The following is a 23330-nucleotide window of genomic DNA, read 5'->3' on the forward strand; positions in this document are numbered from 1 at the left end:
ACCCGAGCGCCCGTGAAGTTTTCCTTTACTAATTTACCAGCCAGTTTCATAACAGACAGGCAGATAGATTTATATAAACATTACCTTCAAACAGAGCTTTCAGAGCTGTTCTTCGTCTGTGGTTTTCGGTCATGAATGTCTGGGCATGTTCCTCTACGTTCCTCTTCCTCTCTGACACCTTCTCTGAAACATCTCCATCAAATTCATAGTGTCCACCTATGTTTCCTGCCACCATCTCCTCTATCTTCTCGAGCAGCTCTGTGACCTGAGCGTCATCTCTCTTCGTAATGCTGAAGACATGATATCTGTTCCCACATTTATCAACAAGCCAACAGAGGTCTTCTCCTTCGGCCTCAATGTGCTGCTCAATGCTTCTGTCTCCAAGATTGTCTCCCTTGGTGAACAGTACTGTAGTGTGACTCCACACGCTCTTTGACAAAAGTTCCATGTGTTCCTCTACTGCTACTCTCCGTGCTTTGGTGAATGCTTTATCAAGAGGAACCGTCAGAAGGACAGAATGTGGTCCAGGAGGACAGAGACTCACACTCTTCTGGAACTCCAGTTTGTCCATTTCTGAGGTGTCCTGTAGTGGTCTGTCCTGTGGCCAGCCTGGTGATTCCACCACTGTCAGATGTCTCCCTGCTACTTTTACCTCACACTGTACTGATCTCTGACCTACCTGACTAACATTAAAAAGACTGTCTCCCAGAATGAGGTTTCCTGCTGAACTCTTCCCAGACCACTCCCTTCCCAGCAACAGAATCCTGAGGTCAGTCAGTCCTGTCAAAGAAAAGATTGTTTACGTTTACTTTCACTTTGACACCTTTTTGTTTAACCACATTTTTATTTTCTTCAACAATTCCCAAAAAGCCGATCTACAGGCAACACGTGAGCTTATAGATCTGCAATTATCACAGTTTGTTATAAGATAAAGTTTAGGTTTAAAATATTGCACTTAACCACTTCAACCCTATACTTAGTTGACTGGAGTCCCCCAGGGTATTATACTAGACCTCCTCCTGTTTTCGCTCGGCACTAGATATCTTCTATCAGCTATTTATGCCTAATGTTTGCCCCACGATAGGGATGTGGTTAACCCCTTTATACTCCATCATATGACAAATAGCAAAACTATCTACAAGCTCTCAACACGTCGTCATGCAACACATAAATCAGTTATTGTCACTATTTTCGGGAAGGATTTTTTTTTTTTTTTAGGGACACCAGCGTTGGTGTATTTAAAAACAAATTTCCAGCAAATACAATAAAAACCAGTATGATCTCCTCACATCATAACAATGCAATTTAGATAAGCAAAGAGTCCCTTTAACAAAGTAAAACCAAACATACCCATATGTTTTGGACGTCCAGTTGTTTGTTTCTGAGCGTCTGCCCTCCTTTGTTCTGCTCTTCTGCTGATAGTTCTCTCCATCTCCTTCAGTTCCTCTGGGACATGTTTTTCTGTCTCATAGTGACAACCATTACTAGTCACCATCTGCTCTATCTTCTCTAGCAGCTGTGTGACCTGACTTCTATCTCTTCTGTCAGTAATGTTAAGAACATGGAAGCGACCTTCACATTTATCGGTAAGATATCTTAATTGATCGTCAGATCTAATGACATCAGCCATCTGCAGAGGTGACTTATTGTTATTAGTTACAGTGAACACCACAATAGTGTGTGTCCACATTCGATCACCAAAGACAAATCTCACATGCTCCTCTGCTGACTTTGCTGTTCCTTCATATAGGGTGACGTCCAAACTCATCACTAGGACAAATACATGGGGTCCTGGATGACACAGATTCAAACTGTGTTGGATTTCTAACTTAGTCAGATTTGGGGTCAGATCTAGGGGAAATGAAAATCTCCATCCTGGAGTGTTGACCACAGTGACCTGTCTCCCTGACACTACCGCTTGTCTCATGACACCCTTGTTTGTTTGTGTGTTTGTTTGTGTGTTTGTGTCAAAAGCATCTCTTCCCAGGATGATGTTTCCTACTGGACTCTTTCCGCAGTGTGATCCTCTTCTTCCCCCGATCAGAACAATTCTCAGTTCTGTCGGGTCGCTGTTCTTTCCTGGTTGGAAAAATAAGTATAATATTCATAAAGACCACAGATGTGACTAAACCCGTATCAGTTTGCTGGTTTCATTTGTTTAATAGATATACGCTACATTTGATATATATTGTTACATCTTCACATTATCTCTAGATTTCTATAGATTTAAATATAATTTTACATTTTTATCCGTTAGGGTTAGGGCTTAACACAAGAGTTAGGGCTTAACGGTAAGAGTACAACTCATGGCAAAAATCTATACTCGAGCAAATGGTGTGTTGTATCTGTAGAAGCAGCAGGGGCGCAGGAGGGGGGAGGATTGGGGGGGTTGTGACGTACCAGTTCCATGGGGAGGGGGGGGCAGGGAGGCCGTGTCGTAGGAGAGGGGGAGAACATTGTCCTCATCGAAGACGTGATCCGCCAGGTCCACGTCGCGGAGCGGGTCGACCGTCTCCATCTGACCACGCCAACTCAAGGCCGGGGATGGTGCACGGAGCGGCCTCGCCGCGGCCTCCGTCCGATCGCTCGAGCCTTCCCCCGGATCTGGGAAAAAAATGTAACTTCCAATGATGAGCAGAATCACAGATATCTGTCTTGAGCGCAGCATGCCTTACGTAGCAACGCTGCTGTTATTTCCACACCAAAAATAACTCATCTACAAGCTCACATCAAAATTCTTCTATGAAAATAGTCCTACATGATTAATAAAATGATTATTGATTAATAACATGATTAACTAGAAAATATTGTTCCTATAAAGAAACAATGGGGTGTGGGGAGGTGTGAGGTCATGTTGACCAATACACACCATTAGTGTTAAATTGGAGCTTGAAATTTACAAAATTATTGCCATTAAAATTTCACCCATTTACACACCATGCAAGGCACCTGCTCATCGGGAGCAATTAGGGGTTCAGCGTCTTGCTCAAGGACACTTCGACACTAACTCTGGGGGAGCCCAGGATCGAACTGGGAACCTCGCAGTTGCCATCCGGCCGCTGCCACCCCCTGTACTCACACTTTCCAAAAACTGTTAAGGTTTTCCCAAAATAGCAGATCTACAAGCTCATAACGCGTCACATTGTAGATCGGCTGTGTGTGGTTACAGTACTGTAGGTTTTGTATTAATAATCGAAAATGTAATGTAACTAAAGCTGTCATATGCTGTAATGGTAGTGGAGTAGAGGTAACAAAAATGAGTAAAGTAAAAGTACCTCAAAATAGTATTGTGCATTGTAAGCACTTGCATAGTACTTGAGTAAATGTACAGTACTTAGTTACTTTGCTGCACCACTGAGCAGCCAATGAATGACAGGCTAGCTTTCACCAGGTGTAATGATTGAATGAGTGTGAAGAGACATGGGTTGATATTAATGGTCTTAACTCGAAATATATACATCACACTTAGCTTAGATCTTTGGATTACATCAGAGAGCAGACCTGAGCAAACTTGGTGATGTAAAATAAATATTTGTAGTGTAAAAAATGTGGCCACAGTGACACAGTGAGAACACGGGGCATATTCTCCTCTGTCCTTCTGTCTCCCCACTAGCAAACCCCATTGGAAATGCATTGGGTGCTTAAAGTTAATTATTTCAAAAACTACAAAAAAGAAAAGTACAAGCACACGTGTCCAGTTTGAATGGAGTTTCTAAGTGAAAGTATGTTGGAGTAGTTAGGTGCCATACTTTTGGGGGAGAATAAATAAATAGTGAAGATATCTATAGTGTAGATCGGCAATAACATTAATCATGTGCTTGATATTTCTATCATAATGTTTCACCTGCTGGCGTGCTGCTGGTAGTCTGAATCCCGATTTGTAAAGTGCCGCTCTGCGTTGCTGCCTCCATCAGCTCTCGCTCGATCTCTGCTGTCGTTTCCTCCATTTGGAATGCTTTGTAGCCTACTGGAAACGCCCCAAATTAACTTTAATACATTTCTGTCTCCCGTAGCCAGACAACTATACACAACCACTGAATGCTACATAGAGCAATGGTACTCAACCTTTTCAGGCCGTGACCCCCCCCCCCCCCCCAAAATAATCATATTTGAACTGGGGAGGACCCCCCCACCCTGACAAGCACTTGGAATTGTAAGAGTTGAGGCATTCAATTTTGTATCTACAAGCTCAGATCTACAAGCTCACAGCGCAAAGTGGTGTGAGCTTGTAGATCGTCTATTTTCCAAATTTTAGCTTCTTTCTACAATTTGACAATTCGGCCAATGTTTGACCAGTATAGTATAGTTTTGTTGATAACTTTTGATGCAGTAATGGTCTTCTTCATGTCTTTGTTTAGGAATTAAAAAGATCTTAAAAGTCCATAAATTGCCACTTCACTGTCCTCTGGGGACCCCCCCAAAATCATGTGGGGAACCCCCTGTGGGTCCCGAGTCCCGACCCATAGGTTGAGAACCACTGACATAGAGTCTGTAACTATACGTCCTGAAAGCTGATTCCTGAAGCTGTCATGCCTCTGCTCCCCGTTGATGCGTCCTTATGATGACCCTGAGTCAGGGGTCTTCAACGTTTTCAGGCCAAGGACCCCCTAGCTGAGAGAGAGATGAAGCAGGGACCCCCTCTATATTGTATAAAATTGTGTTTCAGATAGACTTTTGCTGCTCTTTTTTCCCTCTACACCTATAACTCTTTGCCAAAAATAGTAGCTCTGAGGACCCCCTAGGGGTCCCGGACCCCATGTTGAAGACCCCTGCCCTAAGGGATGTCAAACTCGCATTTTCGGGACCGTACGCGGGCCCTGAAAGGGATTCACTGCGGCCCCCAAAATGATTTTCCGGCGTAAAAATCATACTACCTATAAAATCATACTTGCTTTTATGCCATAAAAGGTAGTATGATTTCATTTTTCCGAAAATCAGGTTGGGGGCCGCAGTGGACCCCTTTCAGGGCCCGCATGCGGTACCGAAAATGTGTGTTTGACACCCCTTAGGGTCATCATAAGGATGCATCAACGTGGTGGCACGGGTCCCATGCCAGAGAGAGCCCTTGCTGGCCACTTCCATCCTGTCTTCCCTACCCTGCCTGGCCAAGGGTCTCTGCAATGCATCCCACCCCTGTTATTTTGAGGCCTGTCCTGGCCAGCCTGGATGGCCTATAACAGGGTTCTTCAAAAGGGGGTCTGGGACCCCTAGGGGGTCCTCAGAGCTACTACAGGGGGTCCGCCAAATCTTTGTGTGGTATTATTTTTTATTTTTTTTACATTAACCACTTGAACCCTAGCAGCCCTTTTCTGAGGAGAACTTAAGCCAAAAATAGCCGATCTACAAGCTTGTAGATCGGCTATTTTCGGCAAAGAGTTATAGGTGTAGAGGGAAAAAAGAGCAGCAAAAGTTTATCTGAAACACAATTTTATACAATACAGAGGGGGTCCCTGCTTCATCACTCTCGCAGCTAGGTGGTCCTTGGCCTGAAAAACGTTGAAGACCCCTGGCCTATAATATGTATATGTTACAGTGAATTTGAAGGGGTTAAAAAAATATATTCCACATGAGATTTAATCAGCAACGGAACACAAATCTTTCGAGAAAACAATAAATGGATATGTACATTTCCCACAGGCTAAACACAAGTTAAATGTGGCCTTCAGTGTTAAGGATACATTCATCTGCTAAACACTGCAGACTTAAAATATGAACAATTGAAACAGGTGATGATCTATTATTCCATCTACAATAGTCCAGGGGCCAAGGCAGATTTTGGTACCACCTAAGGTGGCCGTACATTTTTGGTATTTTTGTATTCCTACATGTCTCTAGTTTATATTTTGGTATGATACATCTTCCAATTCAGTAGCTTAATGACAGTAATCACTCTAAACCGGCTAATGTATCCGGTAGGAGACACAAAGTAGAATCTTTGTGTCTCCTACCGGAAATACACCCGGGCATCAAATTATTGCGACAAAAAACAAAATATATCCATGTATTCAAGGCTTCATGGGGTGTGCAATTGACAGAAAATAATCATTTTTTGGGTGAACTCCTCCTTTAAGTTTCCCAGGGGGACTCTCTACCTTTTCAGCTATGACGACCCTAGACCGAAGGAGGGTCAACTTTTACAAGCTTATGGAAAGCAGTCTTTTTGCAAACACCAAAAATCTGAGAAGTTATCAATTGCACACCCCATGAAGCCTTGAATACATGGATATATTTTGTTTTTTGTCGCAATAATTTGATGCCTGGGTGTATTTCCGGTAGGAGACACAAAGATTCTACTTTGTGTCTCCTACCGGATACATTAGCTGGTAGGTAGTGATAACTGCCATTAAGCTACTGAATTGGAAGATGTATCATACCAAAATACAAACTAGAGACATGTAGGAATACAAAAATACAAAAACTTTACGGCCACCTCAGGTGGTACCAATTTGTGAAAATATCAGTGTTGGCCCCTGGACTACAAGGGCTTACCTAATCAGACAGCATGCATGCGAGGCCCCTTGGGTTGTTCCACATGGTCTTCAATGCCTCACTGTTGGTGCGTCTGTCCTGTTTTACAGTGATGTAAAAGGTCAGGGATGTAAAACCATTCATTCAAACCCCCCAGCCCCCACATCAGAGCATTTTTGCTCTGCCCACTGCCCACTAGTGGGTGTCAGTGTGCTTGTTTGCTTTTTTTCCAAATTCAATTGGACATAAACATATACTGTAAGAGTTCATACAGTACATTCATACAGTAGAGTAGACCATGGGGTCTTCAACAGGGGGTCCGGGACCCCTAGGGGGTTCTCAGAGTTACTACAGGGGGGCCGCCAATCTTTGTGTGATAAGATTTTTTTTTACATTTTTCATTAACCACTTGAACCCTAGCATCTATATTCTGGGGGGAGCATTAACCAATAATAGCCGATCTACAAGCTGACTATTTTTGGCAAAGAGGTTTGGGGCAGGGGGGGGGGGGGGTATTGAGCAGACCTAGGACAGAGCCAAAGGTCAATTTGACTAAGTATTGAGGGTTGAAGTGGTTAAATATCTTCAAATACACATTAACATGAATCAAACAATAGAAAAGATAATGTCTAAACAAACAAAAAAAAATATGATGATGCAGTCAAACAAGTCTATGAAGCTATCTATGGAATCTATGAAATGTTTTAATCGAAAACACAATTTTATACAATATGTAGTTGGGGTCCCACTCCCTGCTTCATCTCTCGCCCAGCTAAGGGGTCCTTGGCCTGAAAAACGTTGAAGACCCCTGCACTGCAGTAGAATGCAGGCACGAGCACAGATGGTGCAGAAGGGACTATTATGTCCTCACACACATGCATGTCTGTGCAAAGACTAGACAGATAGCGTACAAACTCCCAATAATAAAGCAGTTTCTTCAGAAGAGTACAGTCTTTACACTGTACTACTTTGGGTTGACATCGTAAGACAAAAACATGGGTGTCAGCAAATGAGCTGCTACCGAGTAACAACTACTGAAAACATGCACACATTGATATGATTTCCAACAATACAATAATGTAATCACATAGACACCTGTAGCTCACATGGCACATGGAAATGAGTAGACCAACAAACACTACTAAAAGTTACAACAACAACATTGACTACACATCACAGTAAAACATTTACTTACACACCTTGACACAATAATATTCGAGTTTACTCACAGACATATCTACTCCAAAACACTAAACGTAAAGAGATGTGCAGAATACACTGCAGCATGCTTGCCTCTCAACATGCAATGAAGGAATGACATAGCAGCTTCTCTTAAAAGGCAATCAAGGAACTAACTTTTAGTTTCACTAAAATTAAACAGTACCATCTAAGAGGGAATTAAATACAATAGTAGGTTTCCTACTATTACTTTACAGTGCATATCTAGACCTACAGTGTATTTCAACCAGCTCCTGCAAAGGGAACAGATTCTGACAGGGATACAATGTTTGCAACATTCTGTTGTTGCAACATTCCATCATGTGTCACTAGAGGGCGCACATTAACCACCTCATATCAAGTTATATGAGTTGACTGACAGCTCAGATGTGTCAACACTGACTCTAAATGAGAGCTCCATGCAGGGTTGCCATGTCCGCTTATAAGCCACTTTGGGCTTGTTTTTCTGTAAAGTTGCTTGTAAATTTTGGTAGTTGCGGGTTGTGCTTATTTGGGCTTGTTTCTAAATGTTGTTTAAACCAGTGGTTCTCAAACATTTTCATGTCATGTCAGGTCAATTAATATGTAATCCCCCATCTGAAAATAATTTGTGCGAGGGACCCCTGTACCAGATGTGTGTTATTAAAAAATTCAAAAATATTCCACATTTGTCACTTTTTTTCAAGATTTTTGGGGAAATAGAAGATCTACAAGCTCACAACGTGTCGCATCGCGATGCATTGAGAACTTGTAGATCGGCTATTTTCAAATAGCCGATGTATGTATAGGGCTAAAGTGTTCATGTGGCCTGTAGTCGTCTCTCTTGGGCTTGTTTTCATAGACCTGGTTGCATATTTCTCTCGCAAATCGGGCAACACTGGCTCCATCATGTTGAAAACAATTCTATTTCATGGATATTATTTAGATTCATCCCAATGATCCCATCTGTCTATCAAATGGTTTGGACCAATAGTAATCAAGTTATTAGTCAGGTTAACAGTATCTTGAAGCCTCACAATGTAATTTTGTCCAATATGTATGGTAGATGTTAATACAATATAACTTATACAATTGGGGTGGTTGTATTGTGTCTCCCTGCTCTTCTATTGAGACATTTAGATCGTGTCAAAGGTCATGTCTCACCTAGACACAGGATCACAGAATTTTACCTGATGGTCTAGATTCAATTTATCCCCTGAGCAAGCAGGCAGGCTCTATTAGGTCAACGGTAAAAATGTCAGCACTTGCGCAGGAAACCGGGTTCAACCGGGTAGAAGAGGAAAAAGTTACGTTGTCAGGGACCCGGGTGTTTTTGGCAAACAGCAATACAATCAATGAACAAGCTCAGAGTGCAGTCACCGACAGTTTTAAATAGTCTCTGAGGCTCGTTAGCCAACTAGGCACGGCTGACACCCGCAGGTGAGTCCACTCAAGGGAATCAGAGACCAGAGAGGAGAGGGGAGGGGCTGGGGACAGACCCAGGACATGACAGCAATAGACCCCTTAACAGACGACGTCACGTTGGTTGCAAGCGTCATACTGCGCAAGTGTCAAACCCATTCTGTCAGGTCTCGCTAGGGCGCGCAGCACTAGCCAACACACAAGAGGGGGTTGGGGTGTGCTGAAACTAGCGCACCCCGAAACAACAGGCTGAGAATTGATTGCATGAAACAATCACCTGTGCATCCAGTCTCAATGTTGGTAAACAAATAATTGGTCTATAGTGCTGCTTTTTCACTGTCATATCTACGTCTTCATTTTATTTAATGTTGGATATATCAGTACTTGAACAAAGCCAACCATTTGCCTTAGAGCAGGGTTCCCCAATTAGATTTCCCCAAGGGCCAAATTATGTCTAGGGTACCAAGCTGAGGGCCAGGGGCACAATGCAAAGCGCGCGGGCGCCGAAATCATGTGTCATCATGAAAACATTTAATGTAGGTATACCTGATGCCCAAGTAAGCCGAGCTGTTATTTGCCTATCAACAAATCAGTCACTGGGAATCTGTGATTACAGCCAATCACCCTTTGAATGGTTTTACGGCTTTCCCTCAAACTCACTCCCTCTCCCCTTCCAATGCTGTAATAAGTATTATTAATTGGGGTTTCAAGTACTCCAGCATACAGACTCTTAAATAAGGTAACAGATTTATTGCCTTTTCTGTTTGTCTTTGTTGTTGTGATGCGTACGGTCGGTCATGTTTAGTGTATCATAATCCCCTAATGGCCCATTCTGAACCAAAACAAAAAATTATTACGTCTTCACAAACTGCATCCAATAAGCAACATTTGTATTTAATGTAGATATTTAAAAATATTTCATCAGCATCACCTTATACTATCATAATGTAAAGTCATACAGTTCTATTGTAGACTACACTGTAACACTATCAAACATGTGTTTAATTCCTCACCTGTTATTTATCCTGATGTCTGTCCAAGGTCCTTGTCTGTAGACACTGAGTTGTAATTGTTCACTTCGTAGTTGATCTGTATCACACAGTGTCAGATACAAGATAAACCTGATTAATACAATGGTTTCAATTTCCTGGAAAGAGTTAAGCTGGGCGGAGAGACAGAGAGAGAGGTTGCCAAAATCCTTAGCCTACGCACATTCAGAACAACCAATCATGTCTCTATGATACACCAGCATTTTTTTCTCCATACCTATTCAGCTAAACACTTATTAGTCTACGGCACACATGGGAAACATACTTTGACCATCTCAATCCGGCCTGCCAAGTCCTAAAAAAACAGAAAAATGACACCCCCCACAAAATCGACATTCTAAAAGGCTGCCATATGCTAATGATTTTGAGACAAATGTATTTAACTCGACTCCATTTAATAATAATTAATATTTACCATTTTACCTGCATTCTACCATCCGTATGTACTCAAATGTTTTATGTTTATAATGTAACAGTGAAACAGGGATTGAATCAATCCCTGAAGAACACTTTTCAGATCGAAACATTGGTATTCATTTAATAAATTATCCTGCATCATGGCTATGATGCTGCGTTCACACCGGCAGATGCAAAGATACAAAGATACACAGTATATTTGTCGCTTTGTATCTTTTGTAGCAGCTACAAACGGCGGATGTATCTTTGTATCTTCCTGTCTCTGGCTTCCATTGAATGGTAGCATGTATCTTTGTGTCTGCCCGTGTGAATGCAGCATTAGTCAGCATTAGTCTTTCCTCACTTTTAGACGTATTTACTAAGGTCAGCAGCACCTCATCAATACTGGTGTGCTGCCTTCTCCTGTTGGTTTGACTCCATATTTCTAACATAATGCAATGTGTTTTATCAGTGACCTATGGAGTGGTGCATATCAGATAAGATACTTAATACGTTTATAGGCTCATTTAAAGGTTGATATACGGCATTGACGTGGATTGTTTATTGTCCAGAGTACACCAAAGTGTTACAGTACAGTACAGCTGTAAAAAAAAGAAAAAAAAAAGAGGATCAACATTTTGTAACAGAAAATTCTTGCTGTGAAAGCAAGTACCTTATTGTAAAGATACAATAAGGTTGTAAAGATAGTCTGGCATGTCTACCAAATTCATGCAGTTTTAACATAATTCAGCACTATGTGTTCCAAGTTTCAATTCAATTGTACAATGTGTGGCCCCTCACTCACTTTATCGAAGTCAGTATGGCCCTCTGGAAACAAATGCAGCCCACCCCTGGTCTATACGGTCTATTCTCTACTACAGAGGTCCTTGAGGGGGTTCCAGGGCGTCCCCAGCTAAATGTGTTAATAAAGCAGCAAAATCACCACTTTGAAAATAGCAGATCTACAAGCTCACAACGCGGCGCAATGCGATTAGCGAGGTTTTTATATTTCATTAAAAAAATACATATGTTCAGTCCACTCACATCGGAATGCAAATGTCGTCCTGCACGTAATACTTCCTCCTATTTTATGCAGCCTATGTATGTCGTTTTATGTTCACCTCGGAGCCTGTAGTGGTTCTCAACCTTTTCAGGCCGCGACCCCCCAAAATAATCATATTTGAACAGGGGACCCCCCCAACATAATCATATTTGAACTGGGGACCCCCCACCATGACAAGCACTTGGAATTGTTGGAGTTGATCGGCATTACATTTAGTTTGACTCGGTTCCACAGATAAATATTGTGAAAATAGCATATCTACAAGCTCACAACGCCTCGCAATGCGAGGCGTCGGCTATTTTTTTTACTCTTTCTTATATTATTTGACAATTGTTTGACCAGTTTTTATAGAATAGTTTGTCGTTTACTTTTGATGCAGTAATGGTCTCTTTTTCATTTCATTTCATTCTGTTTTTGTTTTTGTTTTTTTTAAGTCTTAAAAGTCCTCAAATTGTCATTTTACTGTCATCTGGGGACCCCCCCAAAATCATGTGGGGACAGACCCCCCTGGGGGTCCCGACCCACAGATTGAGAACCACTAGCCTACATCTCACACAAAGTAAGCTAAAAATAGATGTTCGGGCATTCCAGCCCTCATAATGACAAATCTGGTTTTGTTCATATTTATGTCTTGAAATGTTTGTTGTATTTTAAAGATCAAGGCAGAGTCAGTCAAACGCCATGTGTCCATGATGCGACCTGTTGTGAGCTTGTAGGCTAGATCTGCTATTTTCAAATATGTTAGTACTTTAAGTGCATTTTGATGCCAATACTTTTGTACTTTTACTCAAGTACATTTTGAATTCTGGACTTTTACTTGTAACAGAGTATTTTTATATTGCAATATTGGTACTTTTACTTAAGTAAAGAATTTGAGTACTTTTCCCACCACTGCTGCGGCCCACCCATCTGAAAATATTTTGAATCCATACAAGATTTGTGCGGCTAAAATGTTTCAAAAATACATTTCTAATTATTATATAAAGAGATTCATACCTTTTCTCTCATTCAGAGTGCATCATTATCACCTGCCTGCAATGTGGTAGAAGAAACCAGTCCAGCTTGCTCCTCCAGTGTCAACATACATGTTACCTGAACTGCAACTGCACTGAGAAGTGATTATGGCAATATAACTGTAACCATTAATAACCTGCTGTAAGGAATGACTCTGGGTAAAAGTCCACAGCCATTTATGACATGACTCTGCAGAAGGATTGCCATGTGTAATTGTGTGCGTGTGTGCGCGAGTGAGCGAGTGAGTGTGGTGTGTGTGCATGCGGCCTACAGATGAGACTGATGAGCGACAGGATACAGCTGACATGCAGTTACATGCCAAAAACAATAATAAGAGTTCTGAAGTAAACTTCGATAAGAGTTAAAACAACTTCCATAATGTCAGCAGAGTTGATTTGTATTGTTACATTCTAACACACAACGTCAAAATCTTCATTACAAAATTATTCTGAAATCTGAACTTTTACTCAAGTAACATTTTGAATGCAGGACTTGTATGTGTAACAGTATTTCCACATTAAGGTATTCATACTTTTACTTAATATTAAGAAAATGTCAGAGTAGGTCTTCATCCAGGACCACTACAGATGAACAGCAATTATTTAACAAGATAGAAACCTTCTGAACCCCTGGAAACGACCTCTGTCAAGATTCTAATGACAAACACACCATCATGTGTGGTTTTAATACAGAACACAATCAACACAGTCGATGTGAGCTACAATACTACTACTAATGTTGATATCCATGGTGGTGAATGGACATTGTTGTGCATACTGTACCTAACCAGCTGCTTGATTCTTCTTGCTGTAGTTATTTGAAGAATGTATTTCTGAGCAGCAGTGTTGGTACTTGTGTTATCTAGAATTTACCCTTTTGTTTTGTGTGGCTTCTTAGTCTATGTTCTACTATTTTATGTGTAAAAACCATTACATCTCCTTTGGTCCAAATCACAGAGTCTACACACCTGTTTATGTCTCACTTGGTTATAAGATGTGACCCATCATGCCCCCTTGTGGCGTAGCTTACTAATACCCAGAAAACAAAGTTTGAAAAAAATACACCAAAAAACTCCAAATGCACAATCTACAACTTGTAGATCTGCTATTTTCAGCAAAGAGGTTTGGTGTTGAGGGGGGAAAAGAGCAGACCAAGTACAGAGCCAAATATCAAGTTTGGTGTAAGTGGTTAAGTGACACATGAATCCAACATATTCATAGAAAAGATTATGCGCAATTAAATGAAATCCATGCAAAAGTTTAATCTGCAACACAATTTTATACAATATGTTAGTGGGGGTCTCTGCTTCATCTCTCTCTCAGCTAAGGGGTCCTTGGCCTGAAAAACGTTAAAGACCCCTTACATACAGTATATACATCTTGACTATCAACATATGAACTGCTACAAACTGTACCAATTATCTAATTTAGTAAATAGGAGTGTTCCATGAATAAACATGCTGGTTTAGGAAAGTGTCTGTCAGTGGTCTCAAATGTAGGTGAGGTGGTAAGATATAGAGCTCTGGGGCCTGTTGCACCACCTCACACTAAGTTCCAACTTAGCCTAGTTATCGCTTAAACACATTCAATCCGGGAAAGTGTCTGTGTCATTTTAGATTTCTTTGGCTATTCAAAAATAGCAGATCATAGCGCGGCACAGAGTGCCGCGCTATGAGCTTGTAGATCTGCTATTTTTTGGAAAAATCGTGAAAATGTGTGCAAAAAGATTTGCACAAATGTAAATAAATAAATAAAAGAAATAGCAGATCTACAAGCTCATAGCGCGGCACTCGGTGCCGCTCTATGAGCTTGTATATCTGCTATTTTTGAATAGCCAAAGAAATCTAAAATGACACAGATACTTTCCCGGCTAAATGGGTTAAATGGCTTTGGTTAAAAGCCGTGATGCAAATGACCCCTGGTAAGTTAATTGTGTTGTGTTTGTTCTGTCTGTCACAAGCATACTACAGTACCTTGCACCACATATTAACTGTTTTTCTGTAGCCATGAAGGACACGGAAATACATTTCACTGACCATTTCTGGTGTGACATTTAACATGTAGGCTGGAACCAGAATTTTCAATCTCTTTATATAATATGGTAATGACTGGCATTAAAAAGGCGTGGCAACTTCTCTCATTTGAAAACATGCTTTTATTGTAGTAACGGCACACATCATTTCTTAATTAAAAGCTCATGCCAACCAATGCCCCATACACCTCTTCATTACAGGACTGGCTTTTGAAATGAAAGTGGTTCCAAAAATAAGCTTTTCCAACTGACAGAAAAGGCTGAGGGTACCTACTGTCACCACCCCTAACATGGTTTGTAACCAATATTACACATAAATGGTACAACATAAATGGCAAAATGGGACATGAAACAACGATAAACTCATACATCATTGCCTAACTCAAATAGCAATGCAACAACACAACAATAAACCATAAAACTATATAATATCTGGAGGAAAGAAAGGACAGAAAATCCCTGCAACTCGTTTCAATGGAAGTTGCTCACCCAGCGCATACGTCTCTATAGGGACACCCTACCTCTGGGTATTTGCTGAGACACTGAAGTCATAACAGCATGCTCAGTAGTGTCCTTTATGCCAGTGGTTCTCAACCTGGGGGTCAGGACCCCCAGGGGGGTCCCCACATTATTTTGGGGGTTCCCCAGATGATTAGCTTAATGTTCAACTTAGTTTTCTCACTTAACAGTAAACAAACCAACATAACAGTATAAGTATATAGGGTATCGTCACATTTCTAAAGTGACAATTTAAAGCCTTTTAAGACCTTTTTAATACCTCTATTAATCATCAAACTATGCTATAAAAACTGATCGAGCTTGTAGATTGGCTATTTTCACAATATTTATCTGTGGAACCGAGTCAAACTAAATGTAATGTCTGAACTCTGCTTTATGCCAATGGTTCTCAACCTGTGGGGGTCCCCACACGATTTGGGTGGGGGGGTTCCCAGATGACAGTGAAGTGACAATTTAAGGACTTTTAAGACCTTTTTAATACCTATAAAAAAAAAAAAAGAAAAAAAGACCATATACTGCATCAAAGGTAATCAATAAACTGCGCTATAAAAAACGGTCAAATTGTCAAATAACATAAGAAAGAGGCAAAAATTGTGAAAATAGCTGATCTACAAGCTCACAACACCTCGCAAACGTGAGGAGTTGAGAGCTTGTAGATCAGCTATTTTCACAATATCTATCGGTGGAACCGAGTCAAACTAAATGTAATGCCTCAACTTATAATTCCAGGTGCTTGTCAGGGTTGGGGGGTCCCCAGTTCAAATTAGATTATTTTGGGGGGTCACGGCCTGAAAATGTAGAGAACCACTGCTTTATGCGTCCACGTCAAGAACTACCTACATGTGCAAGCCCTTGGGTCGAGCCCATTGGTCGAGCCCTTTTCGTTCGTTCATGTAGTGGACCCAAGCTGGAGATCTTTTCTTCAAAAAGGTCTGGGGGTCTTGCAATAGACAATAACTGTAATTTATACCCTGAAGCATGCCGGGAAGTCTGTCTTCATCACATTGGCACACCCTGGGACTCTACAAGGCCCCCACCTGAGGAGTTTCACTGTCCCCATTATCCCACACACCTAAAAATGTCCTGGAGGTGCTGAGGCACATGTCTCCTTCGCTTATCCAGCCCTGGAGGCCCCGGTGGTCTCGGAGGTTTGGGGGTCCCAGTGTGAAGGTCATTATGATGGGGAGGGGGAGGTCCGCGGCATCTACCTGGTTCTATTCTATGTTGGCGAGTTGCCAGTCAATAAGGAGGACTACCTTATGACCATGGTTCAATCATGCCTGATGCAGCCATCTCTCTGTGGATCAACATATCCAAGCCTTTGTGCTTTTGGGACATGGGTCCCGGGTTGGAACTGTGAGAGAGCCTCCCGTGTTGATGAGGTCTTACGTTGGACAAGAACTACTACCGGTACTCAAAGTGTCTAAGCAGAAATACAGTAAATACCGTCCAAGAAACATACTTTGAGGCTGTGGAGATCTGTTTACATTCCATGGGCATGAACACTGTATCATGATTGGACGAAAAACGGAAGTCCTGCCCTACATATAGGCAATTTCAGCTGTAGTTCTTTACCAGGCTTTACTCCTTGTCATTTGAGGAAAAAGTCCAGGAACAAGGTTAGGTTAATGAGGGCTTGGCACCGAACGCCATTCAGGTCACAGTTCAAGTATAGCCCTTCAGCTTCAGTAGGTGGTCAGTGAGAGGGTTAGGAAGGCTTGGTGGCAGTTGGCTCACTGTGTTGCTACTCTGTACGTAGTTTAATGGTTAGGGAACCGAGGCTGGTCACGTACACGCCAGTTGTCCTGGTGCTGAGAGACAGCGGGAATTAAGGCTCGGCAGTTACGTTCAACATGTCCCGGTCGTCCACATAGAGAGCAGGTGCTCGTCCGGGTCCGCGGTCCCCTCCAGTGTCCCTCTTGTGTCTGGAAAAGGAACAGATATTAGGCCTACTGTTTTTACAATGGTGGTTAATGTGATGTTATGAGACATATGTCGGATGTGATTTGTCTGACATGATTCGTATTCTTTGTTTTGGGTAAATTATTTTGTTATAATGATAGTTCTTTGCTGTATTTTCTATTTATTTTTCTCTAATTGTGTCTCCTCTCTTCTTTTGTCTATGGACCGCTTCTAAGAGACAGTTCTTTCAAGCTCCAACCTACTTAAATAATTACTACAACTGTTTCCATTAAATTGGCACTATGTCACTTTTTTTTAATGAATAAAATATAACTTTGTCCAATCTGTATGGTAGAGTATGTTAATACATATAACTTATACAATTTGGGTCGTTGTATTTTGTCTCCCTGCTCTTCTATTGAGACATTTAGATTGTGTCAAAGGTCATGTCTCACCTAGACACAGGATCTGAAACAAATTTTGACCTGATGTTCAAGATTAAATTTATCCCCTGAGCAAGCAGGCAGGCTCTATTAGCTCAATGGTAAAAATGTCAGCATTTGCACAGGAAACCGGGTTCAAGTCCGGGTTAGAAAAGGAAAGTTACATAGCGCAGCTTTAATGAAACAAATAAAAAAATAAAAGATGTGTGATTGATGTCAAACTAAAGTGTCATCTATGAAACATCTTCATCTCTCACATCAGAGCCTGCCAGGCTGGGAGCTTCACTCGTGGTGTCATATCCCGAAGAGGACGGTATTGGTCCATGCTGTTCCTTCAGCCATTCAGAAACCTTGGCAGGTGAATGGTGGTATGAACTGCTTCCTGTTTCAGATGGCGTTCCACCACTCACTGGAACAGAAGACAACAGACAACAAAACATTTACAATGATAATAATACAAGAAGAAAAAACTGCAACTGATTATATTATTATTATTATTATTTTTCTCAGTTCACATACTCTATTGCCTAAAGAGGAATCTTAAAGGACCACTTCACCCATTTTCAACCTATCTTCATGAAATTGGTCCTCACTAATGCTCTTAATACGGTTAGGGGCAGCAGTGGCCTAAGAGTTAGAGGAGCACACTTGTTGCCAAAAGGTTCCCGGTTCGGTTCCCGGTTCAATTCCCCGGACCGACAGGACAGGCCACCACTCACCACTAGCTCAAGTGCCCTTGAGCAAGGCACTGAACCCCCAACTGATCCAGTGGAGCTGCTCAGTGACCAACAGTATAAGACTGTGGTTGTACTGGTCAGCTCCCAGGTTTTAATGTGTTGTCTAAACAGTATGTGCAGGGCGTTACTGGAAATGAGAGTTTGTGCTCAGCTACTACCCTGGGTAAATAAAGAACAAAACAAAAGACTAAATAACCGATCTATAAGCTCACAACGGGTAATAATGTGCGTGTGAGCTTGTAGATCTGCTATTTTTAAAGAATGTAGAAAAATATTGTAAATTGTAAAATATTTTGTTTTTATAATTGATATAACACTAATATTTTCCTATGGGGGTCCCTGGCACAAAATATTGTCAGATGGTATTTTGTGGGCAAATATATTTCCGTCACGGTACAGTAAAACACTTGGGCTAAAAGGATAACTCAAAAAAGTCCTGGGGATTTGTTTCCATTGTGGTCCGAACCACTGTTGTTGCAGATCAATTATATTGATACTCACTACTTGGAGGAAGTAGCTCTAGGCTGTCCCTTCTCCTCCTGGCAGCTGGCAGGGTTGGTTCTTCTGGCTCCTTCACCATAAACTTCAACATCCTCTCTATCAGCTCCTCCTCTCTCTTCTTCCATTCTTCTTCCAGGCTGTTCCGTTCTTCGTCTGTCAATTTTTCTTTCAGACTTTTGAACGGTGTCATCTCTAAAGGTTCATAGTGTCCTCTGTTCCTCGTCACCATGTCTTCTATTTTCTCCATCAACTCTTTTATCTCTGAATTGTTAAACTTGTCGAAGTCTAGAACATGGTATCTGTAGCCACATTTCTCCAGGAGCCACCTCAGAGGTTCTCCTTCAAACTCTATGTACTCCTCAACATGTTTCCCTCCCAGCCAGTATCCGCATGTGAACAGAACCAGAGTGTTTCTCCAGACTCTGTCCCCCAGCAGCTCCATGTGTTCCTCCACTGATCTCCTGTCAGCTTCAGAGAAACTGCACTGGACAGGAACAGACAACAGGACAGCGTGGGGTCCAGGAGAACACAGACTCACACCGTGTAGAAGGACATCTTTCATCTCCTGTGATGGAGGCGTAGTCGACCAGTCTGGACAGTTCACCACACTCACATTTCTTTCAGCAACTCGGCTCTGTTGTCTGACGCATTCTGTCAGTTTAGTCTGGGTTTTAAACTCCTGGAATATGAGTTTTACTAAATGTTAGTCATAATAATCAACACCTTCATTCTATTCTGTCCTCAGTGAAGAGTTCACTCTTATAAAGGGATAGTTCACCCGCCCAAAAACATATTTTTTTCTATCGATTGGTCACCCCATGGAGACTTGAATTCATGGATATTTTTTGTTTTTTGTTGCTCAATAATATTTGATATTTATATATATATTTTTGTTGGGGTGAACTACTGTATCCCTTTAACCTTGACTATTCTCCTTGACTTTGTCTAACAGTGTCACAGAAACACTTCAAAATAAAAATAAATTAAAGTTATGAACAAAACTATATTTCATTTCATATTGTAAAGAAAGTGTAAACAAAGTGACATTTTTTTTATTTTGTTTTTAATTGCATGTGTAAGGGTGTATATGTGACAATTTTTGACTGGAGGACAGTCATCTCGCTGGTGCCCATTGTTCAGGAAAGGAGAAAAACATGTGCTAGCATTGCTAACAAAATCCTCAGTTTCCATCCAAACATCGCGAAATCGCGGTAAAATCCGCTATTTCTACACGATCGTTTTGAAAGGTATCACTAGTCAGTTGGCTTGTGTCTAATGAGAATGAGATGTATAAACAATCATATTTTGTTAAAACTGTTGTGAAAAGGTATCTTAGTTAAGTCCTCCTGGTCACTGGAACCAGCCGGTTCCAGCAGGAAGCAGTGGCAAACACTTGGTCTCAGAGAGCATACCTACATAACAAAGAGAGCCTAACCCTAAACCATTAAACAAAGGATATGTAAATCCTGCTATGTATGATGGGATTGATAGCCCTGTTTACTATCTTTATATGAGATCCGTTCAACTGGTCTTTTCTCTACTGAAGAGTTTTAACTTGACTTCAGTTCTATAAGCTGTAGTTTCAAAACTATTCACTCAATCTTATTAACCAATATATCACTATTTTGCAATGATTCACTGCTTTCATATGACATGAAAAATTTTAAATGAAAAAAATGCAAGATGACTGTCTCACAGTCAAATTTGGTCACATATGTGTATGAATATGTGTGATAGTGTATGTCCTGTATGTCACAAAAAAATCAACACACATATTTGGAAAAAAAAGAAAAAGTTATGAACAACCTAAATATATCTGAAGATGGTTAATAATCACAACCATTATAGAGATATTTTTTGGGGGAAATAAATCAGACATTTTATTTCAGTTCATGTAAATGTAAATGTAATATACAATAGCGTATTCCATCTTATGTAATGACTCCTTGTTATTTTGAGAGGGAACGTGTGTGTATTGATCACTGACAGTTCAATGGTCACATGATGTCTTAAACACTTAAAACAGTATTTTATACTTCAGCTATTCAAAAATAGAAGGACAAGCTCACAACACGTCACTATGTGACAGGTTGCGACCTTGTAGATCTGCTATTTTAGAACAAGGAAAAGGGGGAGGGGGGTGTGAACAATTTTGTGACACCATGGTAAATGAAAGTGGTAAATCATTAATGACAGGAGATACTTTCACATTATTATCAAAAATATTTCTATTTGATATCTTTATGGTTTACGTTGAGGTCATTCATTATAACATTATTCATATTTTAGTCACCTTGAATGGAGTTTCTGTAAACACAGTCTTCACAGTCTTCTGCAGTATGTGATTTCCAGCTTTGCTCCTCTGAAGCTCCTCTCCACCAGCCAACATCACCCTCACATCTGGTAGACTCTGATGTTCTCCTGACAGACACAAACTCTAAATTAGTTCACTTAACAATTATTCAAATATTTACAGCAGCCTTCATATTGTCACTGTCGGGAGGAAACCTTATATATCCAAAACGGTTACTTTTCAGGAAATAGAAAAAAAATAACCTGTGTTCCAATAGATCCAATGTAGTTGTCATTTAGTAACAAGATCTTGCTAATACTATTTATTGGTTAACCACTTATTCATAGACAAATAAAGAAAATATCTGAACTACAAGCTCACAACACGTGTTGTGAGCTTGCAGTTCTCACAACAATGACATGAAGGTAGGTTGAAAACGGGTGAAGTTGTCCTTTTTCTCCCCAATTTAGTCGTTATGCCAGCTACTTTACCACTGCGTCACCCGAGCGCCTGTGAAGTTTTCCTTTAATAATTTACCAGCCAGTAACATAACAGACAGGCAGATAGATGTATATAAAGATTACCTTCAAACAGAGCTTTCAGAGCTGTTCTTCGTCTGTGGGTCCTGGTCATGAATGTCTGGACACGTTCCTCTACGTTCCTCTTCCTCTCTGACACCTTCTCTGAAACAGCTCCATCAACTTCATAGTGTCCACCTTTGTTTCCTGCCACCATCTCCTCTATCTTCTCCAGCAGCTCTGTGACCTGTGTGTCATCTCTCTTCTTAGTGTTGAAGACATGATATCTGTTCCCACATTTGTCAACAAGCCAGCGGAGGTCTTCCCCTTCGGCCTCAATGTGCTGCTCAATGCTTGTGTCTCCCAGAAAGTCTCCCTTGGTGAACAGTACTACAGTGCGACTCCACACGCTCTGTGACAAAAGTGCCATGTGTTCCTCTACTGCTACTCTCTGTGCTTTGGTGAATGCTTTATTAAGAGGAACCATCAGAAGAACAGAATGTGGTCCAGGAGGGCAGAGACTCACACTGGTCTGGATCTCAAGTTTGTCCATCTCTGAGGTGTCCTTTAGTGGACTGTTGTAGAGCCAGCCTGGTGAGTCCACCACTGTCAGACGTCTCCCTGCTACTGCACTATGTTTTACCTCACACTGCACTGACTTCTGACCTCCGTGATTAACTTTAAAAGGACTGCCTCCCAGAATGAGGTTTCCCGCTGAACTCTTCCCAGACCACTCCCTTCCCAGCAACAGAATCCTGAGGTCAGTCAGTCCTGTCAGGGAAAACATTGTTTACTTTTAGTTTGACACCTTATTGTTTAACCACATTTACATTTTCTTCTTCTTAAAAAAAACATGAAATTACAAGTCATATTATAACAGGTTGCTTTTTTTTGCCCAGATGAAACACAACCAGCTGCTTCTCTCTGTGACTGTGTGTGTGTGTGTGTGTGTGTGTGTGTGTGTGTGTGTGTGTGTGTGTGTGTGTGTGTGTGTGTGTGTGTGTTAGCATACATTTGTTGTTAGCACTTATGATCCCATAGCATGGGAGGACAGCCGCCGTTCAGAGTATGGGGAAGTCTCGGGGAGGTCTCCCCATTGGCTTAAAAGAGTATGTTTGTAGTAGTGAAAATATCTTTCTAGACCAGGTCTTCAACCTGGTAAAAAGCCGATCTACAGCTTATAGATCTGCTATTTTCACAGTTTGTCACAAGACAAAGTTTAGGTTTAAAACATTCTAGCTATGTTCCTTCACCACTTCAACCCTAGACTTAGTTGACTGGAGTCCCACAGGGGATTATACTAGACCTCCTCCTGTTTTCGCTCGGCACTATATCTTTGCCCCAGATAGATGATCTACAAACTCACAACACAAAGCATTGCTTTTGTGAGCTTGCAGATCAGCTATGTTTGACTAATGTTTGACCCACGAAAGGGATGCTAGGGATGTGGTTAAGCCCTATATACTCCATCATATGAGCAAAACCTCATCTACAAGCTCACCAGCGTTGGTGTATTTAAAAAACGAATCACCAGCAAATACAATCAAAACATATACAACCCTTTTTTTATCTCCTCACATCAGAACAATGCAATTTAGATTAGCAAAGCATCACTTTAACAAAGTAAAACAAAACATACGCATACGTTTTGGAAGTCCAGTTGTTTGTTTCTGAGCGTCTGCCCTCCTTTGTTCTGCTCTAGTTCCGATAGTTCTCTCCATCTCCTTCAGTTCCTCTGAGATGTGTTTTTCTGTCTCATAGTGAGAACCATTACTAG

At 41.1% G+C, this 23330-nt stretch overlaps 1 protein-coding gene across 2 annotated transcripts in view; it reads right to left on the reverse strand.

Annotated features, from left to right (window-relative positions):
- LOC311060497 (GTPase IMAP family member 8-like) overlaps window positions 1-23309 on the reverse strand; it is a 48389-nt gene extending 25080 nt beyond the window's left edge. For both annotated transcript variants that reach the window (XM_084078692.1, XM_084078693.1), the window contains exons 1-5: window positions 23199-23309; window positions 21620-22324; window positions 21036-21163; window positions 18743-19421; window positions 17762-17913 (exon numbers count right to left, since the gene is read on the reverse strand). In XM_084078692.1, the coding sequence (XP_083934818.1) occupies window positions 17762-17913; window positions 18743-19421; window positions 21036-21163; window positions 21620-22324; window positions 23199-23274 (1740 nt within the window). In that variant the 5' untranslated portion in view covers window positions 23275-23309. The remainder of the gene's footprint in view (window positions 1-17761; window positions 17914-18742; window positions 19422-21035; window positions 21164-21619; window positions 22325-23198) is intronic.
- Window positions 23310-23330: the final 21 nt, after the last annotated feature.

This window comes from Gymnoscopelus microlampas (genome assembly GCF_963454915.1).
Source record: "Gymnoscopelus microlampas genome assembly, chromosome: 14".
Taxonomy (NCBI): Eukaryota; Metazoa; Chordata; class Actinopteri; order Myctophiformes; family Myctophidae; genus Gymnoscopelus; species Gymnoscopelus microlampas.